Source organism: Capra hircus, chromosome 18, assembly GCF_001704415.2.
Source record: "Capra hircus breed San Clemente chromosome 18, ASM170441v1, whole genome shotgun sequence".
Taxonomy (NCBI): domain Eukaryota; kingdom Metazoa; phylum Chordata; class Mammalia; order Artiodactyla; family Bovidae; genus Capra; species Capra hircus.
In genome coordinates, this window is record NC_030825.1 from 14,613,190 (window position 1) to 14,638,433 (window position 25,244).

The 25,244-nt window shown below is 56.4% G+C and overlaps 2 protein-coding genes across 3 annotated transcripts in view; one reads left to right on the top strand and one right to left on the bottom strand.

Annotated features, from left to right (window-relative positions):
- Positions 1-8,067, top strand: part of JPH3 (junctophilin 3) — a 79,586-nt gene extending 71,519 nt beyond the window's left edge. The window contains exons 4-5 of the mRNA XM_018061830.1: positions 327-1,225; positions 2,792-8,067. Of these exons, the coding sequence (XP_017917319.1) occupies positions 327-1,225; positions 2,792-2,872 (980 nt within the window). The 3' untranslated portion in view covers positions 2,873-8,067. The remainder of the gene's footprint in view (positions 1-326; positions 1,226-2,791) is intronic.
- The window catches only part of KLHDC4 (kelch domain containing 4), a 31,704-nt gene continuing 13,820 nt past the window's right edge, over positions 7,361-25,244 (bottom strand). For both annotated transcript variants that reach the window (XM_018061831.1, XM_018061832.1), the window contains 7 exons: positions 17,123-17,215; positions 15,952-16,111; positions 11,810-11,885; positions 9,862-10,070; positions 9,033-9,435; positions 8,437-8,565; positions 7,361-7,857 (listed from right to left, as the gene is read on the bottom strand). In XM_018061831.1, the coding sequence (XP_017917320.1) occupies positions 7,646-7,857; positions 8,437-8,565; positions 9,033-9,435; positions 9,862-10,070; positions 11,810-11,885; positions 15,952-16,111; positions 17,123-17,215 (1,282 nt within the window). In that variant the 3' untranslated portion in view covers positions 7,361-7,645. The remainder of the gene's footprint in view (positions 7,858-8,436; positions 8,566-9,032; positions 9,436-9,861; positions 10,071-11,809; positions 11,886-15,951; positions 16,112-17,122; positions 17,216-25,244) is intronic.

A 25,244-nucleotide genomic window follows, 5' to 3' on the forward strand; every position in this document is an offset into this window, starting at 1 on the left:
TGGGACTGTCACTTAAGCTCCACATCTGCCTTGCGGAATGTCACCCAGCACAAGACGTTCTGTCCTCAGGAGGAACACATTGGGCCTCGGGTCACCTCTGTAGCTGGGGGCCACCCCATCATCCTGATCCGGTCACCCTCAATAGTGGCCACAGATGGGGATGGGGGTCTCCTCGGGACTTTGAGAACACTGTCCTCCCACTTTCTCTGCCCCTCACCCGCTGGCAGGCAGTGAGTGCCACCTGGCCCAATCCTGGTCCCCCCTAGGCCTGAGCACAGAACCCCCAAGTAACCTGCCCACCCACATCTGTCTCCAACCCATCGCAGGGCTCGAGTACCAGCGGCCGAAGCATCAGCTTTCGAGTGAGGACATCGAGGTGACCTCCACGGGGACGCCCCCGCAGCAGGAGAGCCCCGAGCTGTACCGCAAGGGCACCACCCCCTCGGACCTGACCCCCGACGACAGCCCCCTGCAGAGCTTCCCCGCCAGCCCCACGGCCACCCCACCCCCGGCCCCCGCCGCAAGGAACAAGGTGGCCCACTTCTCCCGGCAGGTCTCGGTGGACGAGGAGCGGGGCGGGGACATCCAGATGCTGCTGGAGGGCAGGGGAGGGGACTACACCCGCAACAGCTGGGCCGAGGAGAAGGCCGGGGCCTCCCGCGGCATCCGCAGCGGCGTCCTCCGCAGCGGCCAGCCGGCGGATGACTTCCGCACCCGGGGCGCGGGCCACAAGCAGTCCGGCAACCCCAAGCCCCGGGAGCGGCGGACGGAGTCCCCCACCACTTTCTCCTGGACTTCCCACCACCGGGCCGGCAACCCCGGCCCCGGGGGCCCCAAGCTGCTGGAGCTGGACGAGGAGAAACTGAGCAACTACGAGATGGAGATGAAGCCCCTGCTGAGGATGGACTCGTACACACAAGACGTGCACCCTCCGAAAAGACGCTACAGCAAGGGGGGCGCCTGCCGGGGCCCCGGGGAGGACCACCGCCCGGAGGACCGAGCCTTCGGGGCCCAGAGACTGCGGTCCAAGTCCCAGAACAAGGAGCACGCCAGGCCAGCCCCCTGCGCGGAGCCCGCAGTGCAGAGGCTGGAGAGCCTGAGGCTGGGGGACCGCGCAGAGCCGCGGCTGCTGCGCTGGGACTTGACCTTCTCCCCGCCCCAGAGGTCCGCGCCCGTGGCGCTGGAGTCTGACGATGAGAATGGGGACGAGCTCAAGGCCAGCACGGTGAGTGGGCACCAGCCGACCGGGGTGGGGTCGGGGATGGAGGGTGGGTGGCGAGAGCCCGACCCCGCCCATCCAGCTCTCAGGACCCTCCCCCGCTGAAAGCCCACCCACGGGAATTCCCGAACTGCCTCTGACAGGTCCACGCGAGGGTTGCTCCCCTGGGGCATCTTTCCAGCAAAAGCGCCTGGGTGGTTCTGAAAGCTCCCCCAAAAGAACTGGGCAGCCTGGAACGCCTCCCCACCCCAAACCTTCCTCCAGCTTTCTCGGACCTTTCCCCCTGCTGTCCTTTAAGGAAAGTTCTGTGTCCTGGAGGGAAACCCAGAGGCCAGACAGAGCAGGCGAGACACAGGCATGTCCGCTCCCACGTGGGTGAGATGGACACAGTGCCTCAGGCCCGTGGGGTCAGATACGCCGGTGGGGCTGTGACCCAGGATCCTCAGGCCCTGTGGGGGGTGGGGCGCCTCCTGCTCAGCTGTGGGGTCCACGTTGTCTCCTGCACGCCCCCCGCAGAGGGCAGGCGGTTTGGAGGAGAGGACAGAGGCCTGGGCCAGACTGAGAGCTGGGGCTCTTGCACCCCAGAGGGACCTCCCCAGGTCCCTTGTTCCCCCCACCCCTGGCTCCCACCTGGAGGCAGACACTCCCTGCTTCCTCCACCGCATGGCGGCAGGCAGGACCCATGAAACTTCTCTGACCACGGCCCAGTGGCTGACAGACGCCCCATGTGACCAGCCCTCAGGGCCCCTCGCAGTGTGCTCAGCCCCCAGCAGCCAGTGTGAGCCTGTGTCCGGGTGGAGGGCTGTCCTGAGACATGCCCGCCCTCTCTGAACCCAGGCGGTCCTCGCGGACCGAGCGCCCAGGTCTCTTCCAGAAATGCGCGTGGTGTGTGCACATACACGCAGTTAGTTTAGAAAGCTGAGCAATGGGCAGGGTGGGAGATGCAGGAAGGGCTTTATACGGAGTCCCCTGAACCGTGCTCCTGCTTTAACACCTCTTAAAGCACAGCTTGGGTGCTTAAAAACAAAGCTACTTACGGGAGCACCACCACTGCCAAACCCTTCCATGGAAGGGCTTCCTGCAGAGACCTGGGGTGGCCGGGGCAGCCGTTTGTCCCTGTACAGCCCTGGGGCCTGCAGAGGGTTGAGGATGGAGGGTCCAGGGAGGGAAGGGCTGGGGTCCGCGTGCCCTGGTGGGCTTCATGTCCCAGGATTGCACAGGGGGCTCCTGGCGGCTGCACACCGCAAGCCAGTGGAGAGGACTGGGAGAGCTCCGCCCTCCCTGGGTTGGGGCCACGCTTGGGTGGAGGGGCCACTTCTGAAGCCTGGTTGTGCAGAGCTGGAGGCAGCGACGCCGTAGGCCAGGGGGCGACTGTGTTCAGAGACCCGGGGCAGGAGAGGTGCAGGCCTGAAGGGCTTCAGAGTCCAGACTTGGACGCTCATGGGAGCCTCTGACTGGTTCCTCAGCGATCCATGTCCGTCCCCCCACCCCAGTCCCCTGGGAACCCCTAGTTTGGCTCAGGAGTAGGGGAGAGGCCACAGGCTCACCTCACCTTTTTTCATTCTGTTCCAGGGCTCTGCGCCGATCCTGGTTGCCATGGTGATCTTGCTAAACATCGGAGTCGCCATTTTGTTTATTAACTTTTTCATCTGAGGAGATTGTCACGTTCGGAAAAAACAGTTGGGGTACAAACGGGAGATGTTTCAAAGCAAACCAACAAAAGGGAAGGCTCGTCGCTTGGACACCCAATGACAACTTCCGAGTCTTTTCACAGAACCACACGATTGGGTATTACTCACAGTTTGCCTTTTTTTCTGGGTAATGTTTTTTGGATTTTAGCCACAGTTCCTTGCTTGTATAACACTTTGCTGTGTGGCATGGCAGAAGGAGGCCAGCACGCCGACCCTCCAGCTTGACATGGAAAGAAAAGGGATCCCGGCAAGTCCGCGGCAAAAAAAAAAATCGTCATTGTCATCACACTCCATCTGGGACGTGGAGGGGGCAGCCTGGGTGGAGGATCGGGTGGTCCAGCCTTGGGGGGCGGGGGTGGGGGCCAGCGGCTGGGGACGGGCCGCACACAGGGAGTCCAGTAACCCTGCGTTCCTGTTCTGGACGAGCAGGTGACAGGCGTGGGCATCCCCCTGGGCCTTGTTCTGTCTCAGACCTCTGCTGCACACCAAGAGCGGGGGCAAGCATCTGCCCTCTCTACTGCCCGTGAAGCCATCACACCCCGGCCCCTGGCACTGCCCCACGGCCCTCCTCACGAGGCCACCTTCCCACACCGAGTCTTACAGTCAAGTTCTTATTTTTCTCACTGTCTCTCCCTCCCCCACCGACCCAGGCCCCCAGGGCTGCTGCGCAGTGGGTGTCCAGGGGACTGGCCCTGGGGGCAGGAGAGGGGTAGCACTGTGGTTGGGGACGGGGGTGAGACCTCGCAGGGACAGCCTGCCACTGGGCCCAGGCCCCAGCACGTGGCATTCGTGCACTGCAGGCACAAGATGCCTGTCCAGGCTCCTGCCGAGGTCCACAGCCCGGTCGGCCCCCACGCCACGTGGTCCTCTCTGGCTGTCTCTGAGGCCGCAGTCTCCACATTCTCGTCCTGTGCCTGCCTCCACTGCCCCGGCAGACACGCGTTTTCCTCCTAGATGCCTCACGCACACTTGGGGGCTGGTCGGGTCCCAGGACAGGAATGTGGTCGCAACCCAGGGGGGCTTGACAGCTCCTAAGCAGTCATGACATATCCACCTCCAGAATATGCAACCTACTTGTTTCAGCCCCTCAAGACCAGGTTCTGGTGTGTCTGCCGCCAGCGCTGTCCACCGTCCAAACTAAACACCAAGGTCCCAGACCGTCTGGGTGCCCGCCTGGCGGGCTGTGTGCGCGGATGCGTGTGTGGGGCCCGCGCTCAGCCTGGGAAGGCCCAGGGTTTGGCGCCCATGGGCTCTGCTTGCTCTGCTTCTGTTCAGCTGTCTCTCTGCTACGTTTCGAGCAGATTTCTTTACTACACTGCACTGGATTGCTATATTTTTAACCAGAAATAAACTAAAGATTAGAGCATGTTCCAGTTAAATTCAGTTTTTTTTTTTTCCTGTTACAGACTCACCCCCTGATCCTTTTCCCAGCTGGGTTGAGTTTGGGGGTCTTCTTCGGGGGAGTGGGGGACACAGGAGAGGGAGGGAGGATCTGCAGAAGATACATTTTTGCTGCTGTTACTTTCTGAAGGGATGTTCCATGTTTTTGTACATCTTTTTTTTTTTTTACTACCGCGTGGTTGCCGCAGCCCTGGAGAGAACCAAATAAACATGCCTGCTCCTCGCAGCTCCACGCGTCGTCCATGCTGGGTGTGTGTCCTGTGATTCCGTCCGCAACACTTGGTAAAGGTCCGATACCTCTGGTACATTCCGGGCACTGCAGGACACAGATGGTACCCGCACAGGCAGGGCACATATTCATTCACATGCAAACACCCTGAGCCACGTGCAAAACAGCGGCAGCACAAACGCCCATCATTCGAGGCAGGGGTCTCACCGGAGGCAGGCTGGCATCCCATCCCGCGTCCGGCTGCCAGCAGCACCCCTAAAAAGCGGAGCAGTGCCCGCCTGGACAGCTGTCATCTCCCTGCACCTGGGGAATCCCAGGTGGGTTCCGCCAAGATCATCATACCCTGGGGCTGATGGGCTCCACAAGCTAGTTTTTAACCGGTTTCCAGACGGTGGTCAAAGACTGGACTGCCCCGCAGGCTGGCCGGCCGGCCTTCTGTTGGCACCCCGGGTTTCCCAACAAGCACATCCACGGGCTCCCTCCGGGCCAGGCTGGCTGGCCCGCCACTGCCGGGCATGTCCCTGGTGGACATGCAGGCCAGGGAAGAACGGGCGCAGTGGCGGCCCCGATGGTGAGGAGCGCTGGCAGGCTTTAATTAACCCCAGAGCAGCGTCGCGAGAGGCGTCTTGTCCCCTGACAGCTGCTTCCGAGCTCGAGATGTGAAAACCAGGGCAGAGAAACCGAGAGACCTGGGCTGTGGAGAGCGGGGCGGGGCTGCCCTCAGGCTGGAAACCGCAACTGCACCCAAACAACCAACGGGGAAGATGGGGTCTGTGCAGAATAGCTCAGCGTGGCTGCAGGAACGCAACCGTGGGCCCGCTTCCCTGCTGGACGCCCTCCGTGAGGGCTCTGTGGGAGCATAAGGGCACTCTCCACTTTCCTACCTTCATGAAGCCCACAACTCCCCTGGAAAGTGTGCAGAGCGCACCAGCCTGCTCATCAAATGGCTCCCTTTTGTTTCTAGAGCCCCACTTTGGACAGTAAGTCATATGGCCATCCCACTTAAAAACCCAAGAGGACATTACCGAGAGCCCTGAGAGGTCCAGGTAACAAGCCCGGGACGTGACAGACTTGTTGAGGCAGACGAATGTTGGGGAGAGTGAAACAAGCTGTTTCTGTCTTTCGCCCTTTCTTAGTTTGGGTTTTCCTGACCCAGCAGCAGGACCCACCCTGCGGGTCCCCCCAGCCCCATGGGCAGAGGCCATCTTTGGGTGACGCTCAGCTCACCCAAGGGCTCGCCTCCAGCTCTTCCTGCTTTTGTCTTGGAAACTTGCACAACAGTCCCTCCCGCACATCACGACCCCTCTGCCCACGGCCACACGCGGTCAGCTCACGACACCCAGCTCGTACTGTCCTAGCGTCATGAGCCTCATGGGGGAACGAGGGTTTTCTACCAGGTAGTTCGGTAAGAGGAGGAGCCCAGACAAGGGCGGAGTGACGCGCAGCCAGGCTCAGCCTGGTCGGCCTTACTCTGCCCAGAGCTGCCCACATCAGGAACTCGGCAGGAAGCAAGACCGAGAAACCACAGGCCCCAGTTACCAACCATGTCTCTGACTCAGCCTGAAAGGAAGCAAGCGCAGCTGCCTTTGTCTCTGTAAAACCAGAGACGAAGCTGTACTTACGCCGCATGCGCGTGAACCTGGGAACATGGCCTCCGGGACACAGACTGTGCCCCAGCAGTGGGGGTGTGCAGGCATGGGCACAGACACACTAGGGTGCTGGCCACCCAAGGGAGCAGCTGGACAGCCAGCCAGGCCAGGCAGAGGAGACCAGGAGGACCCCACGAGGGCGATGGAAGCAGGACACTGCACTGACCCTGTCCCCTGAAGGGAAGCCCCTGTTCTGTCCAGGGGAGCCCCCGACTCCTTCCAGGGGAATCCTCTCTCCTTCCAAAGGAGGAGTGCTCATGTCATCCAGGAGAGCCACAGCTCAATCCAGGGGAATCCCCTCTCTGTTCAGGGGAAGCCCCTCTCCTCCAGAACCCTCACCTTCCAGGAGAATCCCCTCTCCGTTCAGGGGAAGCCCCTCTCCATCCCAAGGAGCTCCTACTCCACCCTGGGGAGTTCTGTCTGTCCAAGGGAGCCTTCAATCTGTCTAGGGGAGCCCCCCTTCATCCTAGGTTACCCACCCTGTCCAGGAGAGCCTCCTGTCACTCCAGCAGAGCCCCTTTTCTGTCCCAGGGTACCCCTTCTCTGTCCAGGGGAACCCCCACCCTATCCAAGGGAACCCCATCTTTCCAGGGGAGACCCACCTCTATCCAGGGGCATCCCCTGAGTCCCCTCCAGGGGGGCCTGCACTCCTTCCAGGGGGCCCCCCAGGGGAGGACCGCATCTCCATCAAGGGGCCCCTCTCCACCCAGGGGAGTCCCCCCTCTGTCTAAGGGAGTCCCCTCACTGTCCATGGCAGTTCCCCCTCAATCCAAGGGGAGATTCCTCCGTCCAGGGGCACCCCCGCCCCACCCAGGGGATCCCCTCTCCACCCTGGGGCACCCCTTCTCCACCCTGGGGTGCCCCCCTCTGTTCTGGGGCACCCACATTCTGTCCTGGGGAGCCCCCTCTCCACTGTGGGGAGCCCCCACTCCACTGGGGAGCCTGCACTCTGTCCTGCGGAGCCCCCCTTCACCCTGGGGAGCCCCCTCTCCGTCCTGGGGAGCCAGTGAGAGAAAGGGGTGGAGCCCATCCGAAGGCGGGGAGGGGAGGTGGGCTCACCAGCCAGTCAGCACAGCATGGAGCAGGCAGGAGGCCCACGGACGGCCCAGGCAAGCCCGACACGGCAGACACACCAGGAGACCCCAGGCCAGGCCCGACAGCACAGCAAGCAGGCCACCCACCGACAGGCACTTTATTTTCCAAAGAGCCGAGAAAACTGTACAGCAAGTGGTCGAAAGCTGCCGCACTTTTTAGACACGAACGAGACGGCTGACCGTGCAGTCAGGCGGAGCTGAACTCCTGCTCCTGCTGAGGGGAAGCCCTGTGAGCGCCACGTCCCACCAGGCGCTGCACTGTGGGCGCGGCTCACCCTCGCCCTCAGTCCGGCCCCGACCTGCCAGAGGCCCAGCCAGACGTGCGGCACAGAAGAGGGACAGCAGCCTTGGGCCAGGTCAGTTTATTTTAAGCCGCAGGGAACCGTGCCTCCCTCGGTCCATCTTCCGGCTGAGCTGTCATAGAAGGCCTGGGCCAGGGCCTGCGCGGCCCTCAGCACCCTCCTCTCCGGGGCGCCGGGCCCGACGTCGTCCCGCGCACACCTCAGCCAGTGCTGCTCCGTCCTGGGCAGGTAGTCTGCGAACAGCTCGCCAGGTGCCACCGAGGGGTGCTCCTCTTTGGTGGGGAAGGAGAGAGAAACGTGTTCAGTGAGGAAGGGGCCTACGTCCTGCAGAGCGAGCGTGTGAGCACCCCACGTCCACAGAGGACTGCACGAGGAAAGAGCACAGGCCCCACTCACAGCAAGTGCTCACACACCCTCCACACAGTGAGAAACACACACACCAGCTGCCTGCCTCGGGGGCATATCTACACAGTAAAGTGAAAGAAGTGAAAGAAGTGTTAGTTGCTCAGTCGTGTCCGACTCTGTGTGACCCCGTGGACTGTAGCCCACCAGGTTCCTCTGTCCATGGGAGTCTCCAGGCAAGAATACTGGGGTGGGTTACCATTTCCTTCTCCAGGGAATCTTCCCAACCCAGCGATCAGACCCGGGTCTCCTGCATTGCAGGCAGATTCTTCACCATCTAAGCCACACAGCAAAGTAAGTCTTAACAAAAACTTATTAAAACTTTAAAATCTTGTTACCAAAAAAAGAAAAGGAGGGGAGCTGCGAGCTCTGAGGGAGCCGGCCCCTCCCCAGGGCCCCCACTCCTCCCCTCCCCCTCCTCCCAGTGCCCCTCCCCACCCGGCACTCACCCCTGCCCTCCTCGCCGCTGCTCTCCTCCTCCTCGTCCTCCTCCTCATCCTCCTCCCCGCCGCCCTCAGCACCCTCGGCCTCCTCGCTGTCCTCGTCCGAGTCAGTCTCCTCCAGCCACTCCTGAGATTCTTTAAGCAAAGGGAGGAACCAGTGTCAGTGTGGCTGCTTCGAGGATGCCACCCTCTGTCTAAATACCGGGACGTGAGCGCGGGGCCCACCCAGCATGTCTGGGGCTCCAGGTCAACACCTCATCCCTGCATCTCACAGCAGGGCTGGGTGGGGAGGCTGTGCTCCGAGACAGGAGGGGTCTCACAGCCACTCCGAGCCTCTCCCCAGACATGTGGATCTGAAGGTACTTCAGCCTCAGCTCAGGACGGAGCAGTGACCATGTCCACGCAGCCTGCCTGTGGTGTGACTGGGCGGTGGGGAGGAGGGTCCACTCGGGGCACACAGGGCCCCTTGGAGAGAACAGGTGTCCAGTCCATGCTGCCTGGGGCTGGTCCGGGGCTCACGAGTGGTGCTGGGGTGAGCCTGCGCCCTCCCCGGGCCTGCAAGCACTCTCTGTGGTCGCGGGGTGGACGGCGCTCCCCCTCACCTGGGTCCGTCTCTACCAAGACCGTCCACTCCTCCATCTTATGGAGGTCCAGGCAGTAGAGGTCGCTGAGGGTCACCTGGCGGTCGCCGGCCTCAAACATGCCGCCGTAGAGGTAGAGGCGCCCGTGCTTCACGGCCAGCATGGCGTTGGAGCGAGGGCTGGGCTCCACCGGGGCAACAGCTGCCTCCTCGGGGCCGTCGTCGTCATCCGACTCCAGCTGTCCTGCCGCTCCCGGGGCGGCGAGCACCTGTTTGATGGTGACTACGGTCCCGTCCTCTGAGACCACCTCCCTGACCACCTCCAGGGGCTCCTGGGCACCGGGCCCCTTCACCGCCTGCTTGTCGGCGCCCCCGGGCTCCGCCTTTCTGCCCTGCCTGCGCCTCCTCTTCTCCGCCTTGGGCCCCTGCGGATGGAGAGCAGGCAGCATGATGTGGCAAGTGCCCAAGCGTTAGAGGACCCCGCCCCCGCCAGGGTGACCTCTTGGAAGAACGAGCCAGAGCACAGCGCTCACGCCGTCCGACCCCCGTCAGAGGCGCCAGGGCACTCCGTCCAGAGCCAGTCTTCCCCACGGGGTGGACCGTCCCCCTTTGTGGCCCTAGGGCCCTGTTTCTGAGGCCCCCGACCTGACGCAGCCCCAGGGAGCCGAGCCCCGGAAAGCAGCCCCTGAGCCGCACTCCCAGCCTGTGCTGGCAGCAAGGGCAGGGGCGACCTGGTCCCCGCCTTCAGTGATGGGGAAGATGGTGACGATGGCTCCACAGAGCTCAGCAGACCCAGAGACAGGGGAGGCCCTGAGGTGAGGGAGGTGTCGCAGGCCGGGGGCCCACACTACCTTCAGTTGCCCTGCAAACCAGCGGTTCCTGACGGGGTCGTAGAAGTGCAGGTCGTTGAGGAAGTCCCCCTCTAGGCTCTCCTCCTCCTCCTCGTCACACACCCCTCCGAAGAGCAGCGTCTGGTGGTTTGGGGCCACAGCCACCGAGAATCCAGACCTCGGCGTGGGCTTAGCTCCAGAAGGGTTAATCCGTGTCCACGACCACTTGCCTGCCAAGGAGAGGAGGCGGGGACCCATGGACCCGCAGGAGGGCGCAGCCGTGGTCTGTGGCTCCTGGGCCAGCCGCCCCGGAGGCCGTGCGTCCTCAAGGGCTGGTCTACACAGAAGCCACCCGTCCACACAGCCTCCCGACACTCGCCTAGGGCACTGGGCAGTGGAGCTGTGAAGGCAGGGGTGAAGAGGAGGCCGGCCCACTGGCTCTGGGACCCGCACACCACGCCCTGGGGCGGGCCAGCACTGCAGTCCTGCCCTCTGAGTGGGGCACTGGGTCTGCCAATAACCCTCAAGAGGGGGTTGGGCGTGGTACGTGAGGGAGTCTCCCCAGCACATTTAGAGAAGGACAGGGATGTCTTCTGTAATGAAGCGACCCACAGCAAGCACCCCCTGGAGGCGCGACCCCAGCTGCATGCACCAGCGGGCCAGAAGGTCACTCATGACAGCCAGCGTCTCAGTGTTTAAATAAGAGAAGGCTGTCAGCGTGCCTCGCATGGGGTGAGGGTGGCGGGGTGTGCTCGCCCAACTATGAAAGGGCTAGGGCTCCACTGCCGAGAACACAGCCCTTTCAAGTGCAGGTGCGCTGACAAGTGAAAGGGGCTCTACTCTTTGGCTCCAGGTCCCCATCACCTCTGCATCCGAGAAACACCTTGTACGGAAAGAGCATCACAGCGAGGAGGAGGACAGGCCCTACCCAGCAGGCCTCTGGCGCCACAGAGACACCCCTCCCAGGGCAGGGAGCAGCCCAGGGCCAGACAGGCCCCATCCCCTTAGGCCTCTCGCCCACCACTGGCACCACGCAAGCCAACCACCTCCCCCACAACACCCCCCCTTCTTTTGAGAAAAGCCAGTATAAAGCGCTATTATAGCAGTAACAAAACTTAGACTCGTATGTAGTGTGGGGGATGGCAGTAGGGTGGGGGAGGAGGCAGTGATTTCTCTCACCAATCACTAGTTTTTGAGCTTTAAAAAATGAACAACGGGAGGACACCTACATGACTACTGACAGAAGAAATGGATGAAGAAGACGTGATACATATTCACAATGGAATATGGCTCGGTCATTAGGAAGAATGCAATAATGCTGTCTGCATGGACCCAGAGGTGATCACACTCGGTGAGGTAAATACATGCATGTGTGGGACCTAAGAAGAAGGATACAAGTGCCCTCACAAAACAGAAGCAGACCCACAGACACAGGAGCAAAGTTAGGGTTACCAAAGCGGAGGTGTGGGGGGGGAATTAGGAGTACGGGACTGACAGAAACACGTCACTGGGTGTAAAATCAACAAAGACCTACTGTGGCGCACAAGAGCTCGCTCAGCATTTTACGGCCTATAAGGAAAACCGTCTGAAAAGCAACGTGTATGCTTAGATATAACTGCATCACTCTGCTGAGTACCTGCAACTAACACAGCACTGGATGTTACCTATACTTCAACTAACAAAAAAGCACAGTGGTGACTTCAATCCCACCATAAGCCTCCAGGAGTCTCCGTCCTACCACTGAGCAGGAAGGAGAGAGAGACGACAGGCACCGTGGACCAACCGACACCACCGGGGTTTTAACTCTGCATCCTCGGTGCCCCGGAGGGCACGTGGGAGCCGTTTGCGAGGTGTCTGCTGGCCTCCCGAGGGGGCACGTGCAGGGGCTCCCCACCAGCCCCAAACCCTCTGCCCGCCTCCCACCGACACACAGCCGCCCACGTGGCTTGTCCTGGCACAGTGCACATACCTTCTCTCCCCTCCTCAGCCTTCAGCAGGAACATGTCAGAGTGCTGGGTGCCTCTGTCCACATCTTTCCTGACTCTCTGCAAAAGGAACAGGAAGCCATGAGAAGACCACGTGCTACACCACGCCATGCACGGCCCCTCAAGCTCGCGGTCCCAGGTCCTGTGGAGGCGACTCGGGAGCCTTCACTCAGATCAGCTTCAAAATCTGAAACACGACAGGCTCCCTCCAAGCCCATCCGCACAGAGCCCTCTGCTCAGGGTGGATGGGCTGGCACGGGGACCTCTCCTGTCGTCACACGGCCACCCTCCGCCTCCAGCTCACGTGCCCTCCATCCCCATCACCTCCGAATATCGGGACTCAAGCTGTGGTCCAAGGACCGGATGAAACTCTGCAGACGCCCGCACGGCCGCTCAAAAGCTTTGCTGAGCTCTCAGCAGCACCGCCTGCCTCACACCAGGCTCACGGCCCAGTCAGACACGTGGCTCTCTAGAGCACACCCAGTGTGCACACTGCACCTCCCCGCAGGGCACAGGCGTCGGGACGGCAACCTAGCAGACTGGCTCTCCCGGCGGCTCCAGCTGCTGGGGGCACCAGCTTTCGCTTCCAGGTCTTTATCCTTCAAACTCCTGATTTTTAATAGACTCTTAACTTCGGAGTATTTCTACGTTTACAGAAAACCTGAGCTGTATTTCTACGTGTATAGAAAACTGTGCAAGCTGGCACGGAGAGTTCCCATGTGCCCTGCACTGTTCCCCTTCCTGTTGATCCCCTGACTTCGTGGTGCGTGTGACACCATCAACAAGCCACACTTGAGCCCATGGCTCACTCACACTCCTGTTCTCCCCAACGTCCTTCTCCCGCCCCAGAGCCCACCAGGCTGTCGTGGGTCCTTAGGCCTTCTGGGCCAGGAAGACTGCTCAGTCTGGCTTGTTTCTGGTGACTGACGTTGAGGAGTGCTGGTTGTGGGTCCTGTAGAGTGCCCTCCACTGGGACCCGGCCGACACTGTTCTCATGACTGGACAGGCTGTGGGTTCCAGGTGGGGTCTCAGAGGTCAAGTGCCCTTCCATCCCACCCTACTGGGGGTATGTGCTGTCACCATGACCGCCATCGCAGACGTGGACCTGGGCCATCTGGCTGAGGTGTTCACCAGGTTTCTCCGTGGTCCAGTCACTGCCCCCACCCCAACTTTCCAGGCTGTCCTCGGGGGAAAAGTGTCCCCTGTGTAGCCCCTCTAACAGGGGCCGGGGGTCGTGCTCCACCTCCTGGAGGGTGGCAGGTCTTCCTTGGGGTGGGACAGTGTGCAGGGCGTCTGCCTCTCCTCCCCGTGTATGAATTCATGCAGTCACTGGCTTGGCATCACATGCGCCCGTGCACCATCACATCTCCTCTGGACTACAGTCTGACACCACCTGATTCACTCCGCTGCTCACACGCCTCCAGCTCTGCCCCTGGGGACCCACTACCCAGGCCCCTGATGTGTCCCACTGGCGCAGATGTCTTGGGTTTCCTGGGCTCTGGCACCATTCACACACTCCCTGCCCCAGTTCTGGAATCGGCCGCTTCCCCACAGAGCCCTGTGACTTCACTGGACAGTCCTAGAATCCCAGGTCTGGGTGCGAGGCCTTATCACTGGGCAGTATGGTTTTGTTCTCTCAGCCGAAGTGCACGATTCATCTTGCCTTGTTTACTAATGAGTACGTGTTGTGTTTACTGTAAAGGGGAAAGTTACTTTCCTTTTGGAAAACAAAACAATCCACCTTCCCTGAGTGGACTGTGGCCTGAGCCTCCTAGCACCAAGGACGAGGCGGGGACCCTCACAGTCAGGCGGTCAGCCTCTGTGTGTCACAGTCCCCAAGACGGACAGTCCTCCCATCCTGCAGGTTGACCAGGAAGTGGCTGCCACTCCCAGGCCCACCCTCCAGGCCAATGCCCCCCACTCACGGAAGCTAAGCCCACACCGAGGCCTCACCCATGGGGGCACATAGGGGAAGTCAGCGCTGCAGGCGGGTTACTAGAAACCAATCACAGCCGGCGCAGACCTTCCCCTCGTCCCCCCACACCTGCGGTATCCATGGTATTGCTCCACTGACAGCAACCATCTTTCCTAGACCAATGAGCGGAGCGGGTCTTCCTCACCATCACATGTAAATATGCCCCCTGTGGCCTGTGAGCCAGAGCCCCTCCCAAGCAGGCGCTCTGCCCGCCAGGTCGATGGCTTCCACAGAGCGGCCGGGAGCAAGGATGCCGCAGCCATCAGGGCTCCTCCTGAAGTCTGCAACGCCCCCATTCCACCCCCGATCCTCACGGGGGTGACTGGAGGTCACCGGGCGCTGGTCTCTCTCGTGGTGGCCTGTGCTGTCCTTCCCAGTGACGCGCAGCACGCTGGCACAACACTCAGCCCTCCCACTGGAGGACACGGGCTGGGCATGACTCCCGGGGCTGTGGCGCGTCCACCTGGGGTCTCGGCTGTTCTCAAGGGTGAGCGGATGTTGACCCCACAGAGTGGTGACTCGGGCGTGCACTTCACACACGATTCCATCCTCTGCTCACATGTATATCTGAGAGATGTGTGCCAAGTGCGACAGCGCTAAGCTGTCACAGCACAACCGTCAGTGACCCAGAGCCCAGGACAGCCTGTGCACGCACCCCCACGGCCTCCTGCCTGGACCATGAGCTCTGGACACGTGTCCTGAGTCTCCTGCTGCCCCAGCCTCACACTCAGAGCCAGGCCCTTCAACTGTCAGCAGGAGACAGCCCGGGCCAGGCTCCCAACTTTGGTGCGCCTGTCCCAGCAGGGGGCACGCTCCGGCACTCCAAGGGCGGCACTGCAGCGGACCGGGCTCCCGGCCACTCTGAGAAAGGGCTCCCAGCAGCGCTGGGGGAGGACTGGAGCGGGGGCACGGGGGCACCAAGCTGAGGGAGACAGAGCTGCCGGGGAGGGGCCAAGGGCCCCCACGCCACTCCTGGCCTGAGCACTGAGACACAGTGGCAGCCTGACAGCAGAGCAAGAGACCCGGTCAGCACAGGGGACACCAGGGAGGTCAAGGGCACGCTGGGCCGCCTCGCAGCAGGTGGATAAACAACCCTATTGTGTGCGCTGGAGGTGCCGTCTGGACAGGCCAGGACGCACTGCTATAAACCGGCCAGGACTGCCTCTTGGCTCTGTGTCCGGAAGAGTGAGGCACATGGGGCCTTCCTTCGCCTGCCAGCATGACCGCCGGCCAGAGGCCGCCCTCAGCACCTTGGCAACAAGAGGTCAGTCTTTAGCACCACTTCACACTGGTTCTGCGGGACCGACAACGGCAGGAATTTTTCAGAACTCGGGGTGATGATGGCTGAGGTCTCCAGATGGACTGTTTGTGGAACACAGAAGCCACCAAGAGGTCGATCCCCATGAGTTAAGGGCTTGCTGGTAAAGGCTGCCTCCCTGGATGCTGCCCAGCTCAACCAGACACCCAGAGCTGGCGGCAACCCAGGCAGGAGGAGCCATGCGCTGCTCCTGTGTTCCCAGCCAGACGAGCCACACCACCACACCTGCATCTTTCCTCAATTCTGGTGACCCCCATGAAGGCGAACAGACCAGCTTCTCATTCCACCCAGCGCCAAGGCCTGGCGCCAGTGGGCTCTGAATCGTGCTGCTAGGACCGCCCCCTGGCTGTCTGTGCAGCTGTAGAAGAGCAGCGGCGGGGAAAGAGACCCTGTCTTGATTAAAGTGGGGTCAGCCTAATGCGGCTTACCGTTCGTCATCCTGTTTGGCTCTGTGGAGCATCTGCTGTGATTAACAGGCAGCCCTGGCCACAGCCCACGTCTCTCACGTCTAGATGAGACCCGGGCAGGTCACAACTACAGAGAACTGTCTGTTTTCCTTTCCAGAGCGAGGGCTGACCACTGGCTTAGTAGGGGTGGGGCAGAGCGGGAGGAGGAGGGCAGGGCACCTCGTGGCACATGGATGAGAACGCAGCAAGGCTGTACAGAACCTCAGTGTGTTCAGAGGAGCAGAGCACACACCCCTGTCCACGTCTCATCTAAACAACAGAAAAGACTTTCACATTAAACTAAGGTGCAGTCTTATTTGAGGTTCTCAGCGCTGGCAAGACTGAAAGCACAGCAGACAGAAGCCCCCTGCGTCCCGCACGTCTTACCTGCTTTGAGTAGCCCCCATAGATGAGGACGCTGCCCTGAGGGGTGACGGTCATCTGGCAGCCCGACCGGGGTGTGGGCCCAGTCCCGGATGGGGACAGCCTGCTCCATGTGAAAGTGTCCAGGCTGAAGGCATACACATCATTGTAATAGATGTAATCTCTGTTGCAACACAGGAACAAAAACAAAGAGGCAGCAAGATGAACACGTGAACTTCACTTAAAGGTACCTTTCCTACACACTGTGCTTTCTGAGGCATTCCAAAAGGCACGGTGGCCCTGCTCACACCACGCTCCTGGGACTTCAGGGGCAAAGCACTCAAAACACAGATGGGGCCTTGAGAAGGGAGACGAATGGGAAACGGCGGGTCTGCCCAAGTCACACACAGGGGGAATGGTGTCCTGAAGGCAGGTCACAGGCAGCCATGGGCAAGGGGCTCGGGTCAGAGTCACATGATGAGAGCTGGGCCTGCTTCCGCAGGAAGGACACACAGACACATGGAAAGAGCAAGCAGCTCCACCCATCGGACACGGTTCCTGTCGCCCCTACTGCACTCGGGTAGCCCTGGTCTGGGGCCCTGCGCCCACATGCAGGCCACTGTGGCCCCAGGAGCCCCATCCACAGCAGGGCACTGGGAGCGGGGACGGGAGCACACGTGAGCTCTCCGACCTGCGCCCACCAAACAAACGCACCCTTCCATGGGAGCAAGGCTTTCAGGAGGCGAACTAAGGAAGCTGGGGGCTCAGTTCTTAGAAGACTTCATCACATTCCACTGTTTTCTCCGATTTCACATGGCAGATATCTAGCAAAAAAACTCTGTTCTGCACGTGGGATAAATAAAAACTGTAATTGCGTTCTCAAGGTCGAACGGACTTGTTTGATATAAATGGTGACCACACAGATTATCTCTCTGAAAACTTTAAATTTCTTCTGTACTCTTGAAACACTTCATAAACAGTCATTTTAACAACGATGAAGAATTCCACAAGAGGGACAGCAGAGCAGTAAACCAAGCTCAGGGCCCTCCTGTGCGACTGCCCAAGCAACGTGCCCATGCCATCAGCCCTTGTGTGAAGGGATGGGCAGTGTCCTGCACGTGTGTTCTAAGCGGCTCTTCCCAGAGAGCCCCCTCCTTACTGCACCAGGAAGGAGGACCTTCCTGTTGGTACTGACCTTGTACTCTCATGGAAGCCACCAAAAAGGATTAACTGTCTCTTCCAGGCCACCATCCGATGTCCACTCCGGCCTGAAGGACCACCTGGTGATCTAAAATTGAAAACACACAAAAAATAGGCACTTGGCAAGCAGAGGAGGAGGACGTGGAGCTCGTGAGCTCCCACAAACACATCAAAGCACGTCTACGAGTGGAACGACTCAAGCAGAGCATCTACTAAATGCCAGGCAGGAGACCTCAGACTCCCCAAAGCGCAAAAAGCCTCCACGTCACCAGGCAGGAGAAAAGAAACAAGCGAGCAAACTGAACAGACGTGAAAGGGGGCCCACACCCACGGAGGAGCTGAGGAGGGGCAGAGGCTCCGCACCCGGGGCAGGCCCCTCACCGGCAGGGAGGCTGACCTGGGCGCGGAGGGGCTTCGGGGCCTCAGAGAAGAGCACAGGACCCAGTGAGCGGAAGGCACAACAGAGTGACCTGCACGGACAGTGGGGACCGCCACTCTGTGCTCCCCAGCCTCAGACACTTGTCCACAGGTGTGTGCGGGGGCCTCATGCTTGACGCCTGGGCATCAGAGGTCAGATCCAGGGGGAGGATCGGGCTTAGCTGCACAGAGACAGCCTGAATAGGCTGGACTATGGCCACTGAGGGTGCACTGGGAAGAACCCTGGGCCCGCCAGACGCAAGGTACCATTGCTGGGGGCACACAGAGGAGGGGCAGGACCGCCACAGAGCTTCCTTCCTTGCACACATACTCTCAGGGAACAGGTCACACCTACATGAACTCCAAAGGCACGCATGGGCATCACAACAGCTAAGACGCCCACGAGCAGGCCCCAAGGGCTGCCCCCGCCACAAGATCCATGAGCAGGCACCAGGCGCTGCCCCCACTGTACGAGGAGGACACAGTCCCCTACTACCGCCAAGAGACCCGCAAGCATGTGACAGGTGCTGCCCCCTAAGCTGGGGAGTGTGCGTAGGCGGCACTGGGCGCCAATCACTGTCCCTGCCATCTCAGGAGCTCACAGGCTGCCAGCGCTGAGACTCGGGAGCAGGCACCAAGCACTGTCCCTACTGTCTCTACTGCCCCATGGGCCCAGCGGCCGCCACCACTGTGGGGACCCACAAGCAGGCACTGACCACTGCCCCCCCATACCAGGAGTGTGCAGGGGCCACAACACCCGCACACCCCGTATCCAGGGAGTAACAGGCAGCACACACGAGGAAAGGGGCAGCAAGCATCCAAACCCGCGTGTCGCAACAAAGACCCAGCGCGGCCCAATAAACAAACATTTTTTTAAGAGTTTTACAGACAAGCAAGTTCAGTTCAGTTGCTCAGCCATATCCAGCTCTTTGTGACCCCATGGACTGCAGCACGCCAGGCCTCCCTGTGTATCATCAACTGCCAGAGCTTACTCAAACTCATGTCCATCGAGTCAGAGATGCCATCCAAAAGCTAAGGTAAGGTGGTTTGGCACCACCAAACCAGCTTTATGACAAATGTTAAAAGAACTTCTCTAAGCAGAAAAGGCCGTTAACTAGAAACAAGAAAATTATGAACAGAAAAGCTCATCAGTAAAGGCAAACACACAGTAAAGGTAGGAAATGACCCACACACAAATATGACACCAAACTCAGCAATCATGAGGAGAATATAAATGTAGGATATTGGACGTGCACTTGAAATTAAGACACCAGCAACGTGAAACAATCTTGCAAATATATAGACACAGACTGCTTTATCAAAGCCTCACAAGGGAGACTCCTTGGTGGCCCGGTGGACAGGAATCCACCTGCCAATGCAGGGACACAGGTTCGATCCCTGGTCTGGGAAGATCCCACGTGCCACAGAGCAACTAAGCCCAGGTCCCACAACTACCGAGGCCCATGCACTCTGGAGCACATGCGCTGCAGCGGGAGAGTCGCATGCCACATCTAAGACCCAAGCCAGCCAAATAAACAAACAACTGCCTACAAAACTCACTAATGGAGCAAACTGCCAGCCACAGGTGTCAGCTTCTGCGGAAATCCCCCAGTGTGTTAAACAACACATTAGAGTAGACGGGCTTAAGTGATATGTGTACAACATCCCACCTGAGGGCAGAATACACATTCCTCTCAAGTGCACACAGAACATTCTCCAGGACAGATCACAAGCTGGGTCACAAAGCAAGCTGCAGTAATTTTAAGAAAACCTGAAATCATATCAAGCATCTTTTCAGACCATAACACTATGAGACAAAAATCAATCATAAGAACTTTAAATAGCACAAACGTGTGGAGGCTAAACAATGTTATTAAACAACCAATGTATCACTGAAGAAATCAAAGAGTAAATTAAAAAAAAAAAACAACTTAGAAACAAATGACAACAAAAACATGGCAATCCAAAACTGATGGGACATGGCAAAAGCAGTTCTAAGAGGGAAGTTTACAGCAATACAATCTTATCTCAGGAAACAAGAAAAGTCTTGAACAAATAAACCTAACCTTACACTGAAAGCAACTAGAGAAAGAAGTAGAAGCAAAACCCAAAGTTAGCAAAAGGGAAAAAAAAATCATAAAGAACAGAGCAGAAACAAATGTAATAAAAGGGAAAACAGCAGAGAAGATTAATGAAACTAAAAGCTGATTCTTTGAAAAGATAAACAAAGCTGATAAGCCTTTAGCCAGACTCACCAAAAAAAAAAAAATGGGAGAGGGGTCAAACCAATAAAATTAGAATCAAAAAAGAAGTTACAGCTGACATCACGAAATAGAAAGAATCACAAGAGACTACTACAAGCAACTACATGCCAATAAAATAAGACAACCTAGAAGAAATGGACAGGTTCTTAGAAAGGTTCTGACTTTTCAAGACTGAACCAGGAAGAAGCAGAAAATACGAACGGACCAATCATAAGTACTGAAATTAGAACTGCGACTTAAAATCTTCCGACAAACAACAGTCTAGGACCAGATGGCTTCACAAACAAATTTTACCAAACACTTAGAGAAGAGTTAACACCTACCCTTCTGAAACTATTCCAAAAAACCGCAGAGGAAGAAACACTCCAAACTCATTCTATGGGGCCACCATCACTCTAATACCAAAATTAGACAAAGATACAATAGAAGAAAATTACAGGCCAATATCACTGATGAACAAAGACACAAAAATTCTCAACAAAATACTAGCAAACTAAATACAACAACATATTAAAAGGATCGCACACCATAATCAAGTGGGATTTATCCCAAGAATGCAAGGATTCTTCAACATTTGCAAATCAACCAGTGTGATACACCACATTAACAAACTGATGAATAAAAACCATATAATCGTCTCAACAGACACAGAAAAAGCTTTTAACAAAACACCCATTTATGACTAAAAGTCTTCAGAAAGTGGGCACAGAGGGAACCTAACATAATAAAGGCCATATATAACAAGCTCACAGCTAAACATCATTCTCAATGGTGAAAAGCTAAAAGCTTTTCCTCTAAAATCAGGTACAGAACAAGAATGTCCACTCTTGCCACTTTTATTCAACACAGTTTTGGAAGTCCTAGCCATGGTAATCAGAGAAGAAAAAGAAATTAAAAGGAATCCAAATTGGAAAAGAAGTAATTATCTGTCATTGTTTGCAGATGACATGCAGCTATATACAGACAATCCTAAACAAGCTAACAGAAAACTATGAAAAAAAGAAAAAGACTACTAGAGCTCATCAGTGAATCGGTAAGGCTGTAGGATACAACATTAATACACAGAAACCTGTTGCATTTCTATATACTATAGTGAAAGATCAGAAAGAGAAATTAATGAAGAAATCTCATTTGTTACATCAAAAAGTAAATAAATAAAATACCTAGGAATAAATTTACCTAAGGAGACAAGAGATCTGTACTCAGAATATAAGACGGAGATTAAAGAAACTGAAGATGTGGGGGAGGGGGAGGAATTGAAACCAATAGAAATAGATGGAAAGATATACCATGTTCTTTGGAAGAATCAATGTGGTCAAAAAAAGGATACTACCCAAGGCAATCTACAGATTCAGTGCAATCCCTATCAAATTATCAATGGCATTTTTCAAAGAACTAAGATTTTTATAATTGTATGAAAACACACAAGACCTCAAATAGCCAAAACAATCCCAAGAAAGAAAAACAGAGCTGGAGGAACCAGACTTCCTGACGTCAGACTACACTACAAAGCTACAGTGAGCAAAGCAGTTGGGCATTGGTGAAAGAATGAACAAGTAGGTCAGTGGAACAGAAAAGACAGCCCAGAAATAAATTTCCTAAGTACAGTCAACCAGGACTTCCCTGTGCTCCAGTGGCTGAGTCAGCCTGCTATGGTTTCAGGGAAGACCACGCCATGGGGCGACAACTAAACCCACGCGCCACACCTACTGAGCCCACGCGCAGCAACTGCTGAAGCGCACTCACCCTGGAGCCCGTGCCCCTCAGCAAGCCACTGCAACGAGAAGCCTGCGCAACTGGTCCCCGCTCGATGCAATGAGAGAAAGCCTGCGTGCGGCAAAGGACTCAGCACAGCCAAAAACTCACTAATCAACTTTTAAAAAGTACAGTCAACTGATCTTTGACAAAAGAGCAAAGGCAATACAATGGAGCAAAGACAATCTCTTCAACAAATGGTGCTCGATCAACTGGACGTCCAAATGCAAAAGAATGAACCTGGACACAAGCCTTACGTGTCCTTTTGCAAACCTTTTGCAAAAAATACTCAAAATGGATCACAGGCCTACATGTAAAATAACTGACAGATAAGCTGGCTTCCCAAGGTGCTCAGCAGTAAAGAATTCACCTGCCGATGCAGGAGATGCAGGAGACATGGGTTCAATCCCTGGGTAGGGAAGATCCCCCGGAGGAAGAAATGGCAACCCACTCCGTATCGCTGCCTGGAGAACCCCATGGACAGAGGAGCCTGGTGCGCTATGGTCTGTGGGGTCGCAGAGAGTCGGACACGACAGAGCATGCATGCAAGCCGGACTGTATTAAGATTTAAAACTTGTGCTCTGCAAAAGATGTATCAAGAGAATTAGAAGTCAGAGTCTGGAAGAAAATATTTGCAAAAAACACACCTGATAAAGGACTGTTATCCAAAATACACAAACACTTAAAACTCAAGAGTAAGGAAACAAGTGACCCCATTTAAAGAGCACCGGCATCGTCAAGCCAGGCCCATCTGCCAGGCTACCTCTGCTCACCCTGTTCTGCGCTGGTGCTGTCTCCATCCAGCTCTCCGACCTACACAATCCAACCACCAAGTCCAGGCTACAAAGGATGGTTACAACCTGAGCCCCCCAACCCAGCTCTTCTCTACAATTTCCACTTTTTTCTACAAACCTTTCCCCCAAACCACGGGCCCTAAAAGATACAACAGAGACTCTCAAAATGAACCAGAAGCTTGAGCTGCCCAACCCAGCATCTCCCCACCAGCAAATCTCAGATGAATGACTCATCACATGTGGCCATGAGGACCCCCAGGGTCCTTCCTTATTCCAATCTAGAACAAATCCCTTTCTCTCACCTTTCCTCAAATGCCTGAGCATCCCAGTCTCTCTCTCCTAACGCCCAGTTTACTAACATCCCTTTTAACATGTCATTCAAACGGACCAATGTACTCAGCCATGGAAAGTCAACCAAAAGCTATCTGTCCCTGTCAACTATATCCTGCTAATCCAATCTTTAAGCATCAGCCTTGGGGTAGCGTCACCATATGCAGACGACGACAAGGATTTCAACTTACTAAATCCTTCTTCCCTTCTAGCAAGGGTAGTTCTTCCAAATGCAACCTACAAGGAAAATTCAGCCCCACTTCAATTTCATCCTGCTTGATTTGGTCCACAAAGATGATTTTGGAAGCTGCATTTGCCAACCAACTTATCTGCTTTCCCTCCTAGCTTTTTATCACCCACGAATCGAGTAAGCATGTTTTCTCATGTAAATTTGTGATAAAAAACACCAGCAGGACAAGGTTCAGAAGGAGGAGCTGTGCCAGGCCGAGACACCACAGGTCCACGCCTGTGCTCTCTGCAAAGAGGAAGCATCACTGTCCTCGGAGCAGGCCACAGGTGGAAGCGGCTGGACCACCACCCCATGCCCCTATGCTGGGTGCCACGGTGATGAGCCCCAACATACAGTCACCTACACAACAGAGGAGGTGAATGAGAAGAACACCACCTTGCTGGGTGCGCAGCAGACTCCCTTTCTGAGAAACTTTCTGTTATAGCACTTTACAAATATACAACCTGGGGAACAGGTTTTCATTCAAAAGCTAGTAGGTTGGCTTCCAATTCTACTTCAAGAAAAGGTACACAGGAGAGCCTAAACGCTCCCAGTGTTACTCCAGTAACTGTGACTGCAGAGGCCCAGTGACCTACGGAAACAGTGCCAGCAAGCCAAGCCGCCTCAAGATGACCCCCAGGGTGGCCAGGTCAGGGCCTCCCGCCCAAGAATCTGAAGGGAGTGTCATCCTTCCGTGGGCTAGGCACGGAGGACTCAATTAACTTTCCTGGCAGTAGCCAAGTATCGCTGTGTTTTGTAACCAAAATGGGAATTTTTTTTCTATAAAAAGGCTCTATATACCCCATCAGAAAAATAAACTCACCCAAAAAAACCTGTTTATATTTCAATCTTCAACAGGCACTTTTCAACTGCCGTCAGTCCTAAATACGGAGTCTTAAAAAATTCACATGTCCTACTCAGCCAGATCTATAAGCAGCACAAAAATACATGTGTCCTGCCGTGGGAGGGAGAGCTTTCAGCACATCCGAGTTGCATGTGGTGCGGTGCTCTGGCAGGGCACGCTGCCACTCAGCATCACCCAGGCCCTTTCCAAGCCGTCGCTGCAGCGACATTTACAGAAAATGCACACACATCAAGTGACTCCATGGGCTTCGGATACAAACAGAGCGTTAGGCACTCAGTATGCAAATGCGTCCCCGAGTTATTTTAAAGTTTACACCTTACAAAAGATATGCCATAGTACCACGCTGTTCCTGAGACATTTACCGAGCAGAGGAAAAATTTCTCTCATAACCCCAGAGATTCAAGGCCACACAGGCTGAGCTGATGGGTAACTTGATCTAGCGGCCCATCCTTTGAAAAAGAAGGGACCTTCCTGCAAGGCTGGTTCCGACATGGCCAGAAGCCAGACTCAAACCGCAGGCAACAGCATCTCCCCCATAACCAAACAGATACCTTCAGAATCTGGCCCCCCTTTTCCAAGCGCCACTCGAAACACAGATTTGGGGAGTTAGTAAGTATTTAATCACGTTGCACAGAATAATTAGCAGCAGTTTCTAGAATCCAGGCAGCCTATCAGAGCTGTGTCCTTCTTTTAACTATTACGATCAGTACTAAAACCCCCATTTGTGGGGTGTTCGTATAAGAAACTGCCACAGAGAAGTCTGTGCTGTGAGAGACAGGTGCTCAGCAGCTCAGCAGTGTCCTACTCTTTGCGACCCCATGGGCTATAGCCTGCCAGGTAGCGCTGTCCACGGAATGTCTCAGGCAAGAATACTGGAGCAGATTGCCATTTCTTCCTCCAGGAAAGACAGGAGACAGGGCAGGCGGGTCAATGTCGACTCCTGCCTTTGCACATCCACAGAACACAGCCCACTCTTCTCCCCTACTTTCTGGAGGAAATGCAGCTGAGGATAGGGAGAGAGGCTGTATGCTATGAAAGTAAGAACAGGATTAGTAGACAGAATCTTAAAATCAGGTCAGTTGTGCAGGCACCTACCACCGAAGGCAGAGACTGAAGGGACTCTCGAAACATCTGGTAAAGCTGGTCACGCTTGCCCAACGTAAATCGGGAGGCCCTGCTGACATTTAAGCTCTGGTTTCCTTGACATTAGTAACACCAGGACTTTTCCTCTTGTTTTCAAACTGTCATGATGTCTATTAAACATTGCTAGAATGGAGAGCATGCATAAAGGAAGAGACAGCAAAGTCTCCAAAGGGGCTACTCGTAAACGTGCTACAGAAACGTGGGTAGGGCAAACAGGGAGGACAAAACGGACATCTGGGAATCACCCTGCCTCCCAGCAGAAAAGCCTGCTTAAAAGCCAAGGGGCTTCCCAGGTGGTCCAGTGATTAAGACTACGCACT